Source organism: Otolemur garnettii, unplaced genomic scaffold, assembly GCF_000181295.1.
Source record: "Otolemur garnettii isolate 467f Iridium unplaced genomic scaffold, OtoGar3 scaffold00111, whole genome shotgun sequence".
NCBI lineage: Eukaryota > Metazoa > Chordata > Mammalia > Primates > Galagidae > Otolemur > Otolemur garnettii.
Genome location: NW_003852506.1, coordinates 5,311,002 through 5,315,006, shown reverse-complemented (window position 1 = coordinate 5,315,006; position 4,005 = coordinate 5,311,002). Strand labels below are relative to the sequence as shown.

The 4,005-nt window shown below is 37.7% G+C and overlaps 1 protein-coding gene across 1 annotated transcript; it reads right to left on the bottom strand.

Moving 5' to 3' along the window:
• Positions 1-1,572: 1,572 nt before the first annotated feature.
• On the bottom strand, positions 1,573-2,325 carry LOC100952118 (keratin-associated protein 24-1). The gene has a single exon (XM_003797081.1). The coding sequence runs from the start codon at positions 2,323-2,325 to the stop codon at positions 1,573-1,575; it is 753 nt and encodes a 250-aa protein (XP_003797129.1).
• Positions 2,326-4,005: the final 1,680 nt, after the last annotated feature.

Sequence of the window (4,005 nt, the reverse complement as noted above, 5' to 3'; positions counted from 1 at the left end):
TAATTATTTTCAAATACTTATTAATACCTATCTTATGTTAAAGGAATTGAACTAGGTCTGTATTGTCAATAGATAGTCACTATGGACAATGATCCAATCATTGTACAATCCTTTGTGGGCTCTGTACATTCTAATTCTAGATGGTGATTATTGATACTGATATTTCTTTCTCATCCTTCCAAACTTCAGTTGCATGTATGTCCATGGATCCTTCTTTTTGCCTTTAAACATGATTTAATTTTTATTTACAAAAATGCTTAGGGTATATATCACTTTATTTTTACCACTAAGATAGATGACTTTATTTTCATTTCTTTTGAATGAGAACTTTATATGAATTAAATCACTTCTCCAGAAATTCAACATTAAATCTACTCACATGCCAAATACTTTTCTACGAAACCAATAATTACACATACTGTGTAGGTAAATACACATACATTTAGTACTTTATGTATTTTGTATTACATTGGTTTATTTTACAAGTATTTACTTAACTTTCCCTGTATCAATATCAATCACAGACATTGTAAGAGACATATACTTAATGTATTTAAAACAGAACAAAACAAAAAGGAAGCCCAAAGCTGAGATTTCTTTCTTTCTTTTTTTTTTTTTTTTTACATTTTTATATGTACATATACTTCATGTGTACATATACTTTTGTGAATATGCTATACATATTGACCAGAGCAGGGATGCAACTTTAGTGAATGTGGAATAAAGCACAAGGAAAACCATTCTTTCCAAATATAAATTTATTTACAACTAAGAACCAGGACATTTTCTAGAATCAGAACACACTAATTAAGCAAGGTGAGATTATAGGAGAATCCCAAACAGAGAATCCCAAACACAATCATAAAGAGTTTGTAACAATATTTTGTCATTCTTTTGACAAATAATTTTGTGTTTCAGCTACTTCCAAGGCTTTCTCCTCGTCACTGGGGACAAAAACCATGTTCCAGCCAATCTTGTTTTTGACTACTTTAGAAGAGACTTCCTGAAGTCTTCCATTTATTTTTTTCTGTTTTTGAGCTTCAGTCCCCACTACCATTTGCATGATCTTATAATCAGTCAGTAGAGAAAGGCTGAAATAGCTCTCTTCATTATGCTAAAGATAATGTTACCTCTCACCTCATTCAAGTTGACAAACCTACTGATAAAAAGCAAAACCTTCAGAGATAACTTGCATCCTGGAATCAGCAAAGCAAGGAGGCAGATCTCACTTCATCAGGAAAGGTAGATGCCAAGGATCAATGATGACTGAGATAACAAAGCTGGTGATGGCTGTCTTTCATGGAGTCTCTTCAGGGAGTCCATCGTAATCAATCTCAGAAATTATCATATTACCTTCAGGATCAGCTTTTAACACAAAGCGTAATAAACAAGTAATAGAACAAAAGCTAGCTGGCAATAATGGCTGTGGTTCACAAGCCTGGAAGTTACATTTGAGGCTGACATAATAAGATTCCTAAGATGCATAAAGCAATTCAGCAGAATGTTAGAAATTCTACTACTTAAAATTGGCCCCTTTGGGAAATTTCCAGCTCTATATATGTTATAAATTGATTAATAGCAAGTCAGAGGTCTGCTACTACTGCATAAATACCTCAGAGGTGGAAAGGTACTAGGTATACAGCTCAGAGACCGGAAGCTTCTATATAAATAGCCCAGTGGTCGGCATCTCATTGGCCTATAACTTGAGTATTGGCAACCTCTCATTAAATAGCTTTGGGGTCGGCAGCTGCTGGCAATATAGCATGATGCTGGGAAGCCAATGGGCATAAAGCCAAGATTTTGGTAGCTTCTGTATCCCAAACCACCCAGTCTGCAGTGGCTTAGTGATTGGATACTCTTGAGTGAGCAGTTAAGTTGCCCAAAGTAGTTGAAACCATTGCCCAGGGTCTGGCAGGCTTTGGATGCACATCCAGTGGGTGTGCAATCAGATACATACCCCCTGGTCTGGGAGCACCGGCTGCAGCTGGGACCAATGTTGGTAGTTTCACAGACACTGGAGACTTGGCCCGCTGATGGGGAGTTACAGGGCACACAGGAGTCTGGTGGGTCACAACTTGTGGTACACGAATTGGGCTCACAGCTGGGAGATTCGCAGGTGGGTGCTTCACAGTAGGATTCTGGGCAATAATCCAGGAGCCAGAGATTTCCTTGGTAGCTACTGGGTAAGCAGTGTCCATAAGTGGGGCTTCCATCATTGGGGCGGACAGTAACAGAAGGAGTCACTGGCATGTAACAGTGAGTTCTATAGGACGCAGCATTGCAAACCCGAGGGCGGCGGAGGACAGACATGGAGCCCGAGTGCATGCTCAGCGGTAGTCGTGCAGGTGTGGTGTGGCTGCAGCCTGAGGACTTTTTATATCTTCCCGGGGGTGGTTGGGATCCCCTCCAGACTCTCTTCCTTCTCTCTGGCTGGGACAATAACATGGCAGCAACTCATTAGAGTGATGTTTATCCACAGCTGCTGTTGTCTTCACGCACATACAAAAATAAGTTTATTTTGATTCTTCAAAGTATCCCCGACTGCCACTTTGGCCATCACCCATTACTTATTATCTGTTGGCCATAGCTTCAGTGAATAGTGATTTTAATGTTAATAAGCAAACACTTGCCTGTCCATCAGAGGTTAACAAGAGTTCATGTGTCTGTGGGCTGCTGAAGCATGGTTATTAAAAGGTTAACAAGGTTCAAGTGAAGCGGGGGACCTGTATTTTTCTACTCTCTTGACTATTGCAAAATACTGCAGGACTTGGTTCTGCTCTCTGAAGTAAGGTAAACATTTTGGTTGTCTCAACATTGTTACTCAAAGAAAAGGGTAAGGCATTGACCTATTAAGAGAAAAAGTCAGTTTTCTCAAACATGTGCTCTTGGTGGTGAGAGATTCTTGGGTGGAAGGCCATGTAGGAGTGACTACTTCTCATCTGATGTGTTTGGAGAATTCCATACATGAGATTCACAGCAATCACAGTGAGACTCACTGACCTACACCAGGCTAAAAATTAACTTGTCCCCATGGGTCAGTGGTTGCTAAGCAACCAAGACTTTCATGGAATCCCTTTCTGAAAGTGTTTCTTTGATACATACTATCAAATATCTACTTCTTCAAGATCATTCCTTCCCAATTAAGTGAAATTATACATCAAATGTTCCAATGGTCTTTGCTGTAAACTCCAATTGCTGTCCAAAATATAATATTTCCCCCACTTTTCTCAAGTGCTACTCCTCCTTGATTTCCTTGATTTCACACATCGTAAACTTTATTTCATTCTTGTGTTGAAGAATATAGTTACTTTTGGTCTATGCCAACAAAAGGAAATGACTATGTTTAGGAATGTATTTGCATGACCTGTGTAGGCACTGTATGTAGTAAAAAGTTTTTCTCCCTCACATAATTATGTTTTCAATTGTTAGTAGCTATAATTATAGAAAATGGCCATGTTGGGCTTGTAGTTTTTCCCTTGGTATTTATTAATGACAAATAGCTTTATTAAAAAATAATGATAATTAAAAAATAAATGGCACTTCTCATTCCATATAGTGAAGGCCAAAGGAAATTTTTTAATATTTTAATTCAGTATGAAGAATTAATATTTTGTCCTTGGAAATATTCTGATAACTCCTACTTACAGCCTCCATTGAAATAGAAGCAGCAATTCATTAATTAACAGTGGAGAATTCAGACAGAGAACAATATTGACTTCTGTAAGGAGGATAAGCGATAGAGATTGTTTTTAATAGAAATTGTTGTTGCAGGAGACAGATTTCCTTTGCTGTTTTCTGCTTTTCAGCTACGTTCTTTCCAAATGCACACCAATTTAAACCTACAAATATTCTTTTATTTTTTATATATGAATTTTCTGAATGCTTCTCTCAGTATCTATTGTATAAGGTGACAATAAACAACTCTTTATTAAGAACGTTTTTCTGCCTTTGGGAGCTTCTCTCAGGTGAAAAGGGTTATGATCAGAAAACCAGATTTTTAGCAAA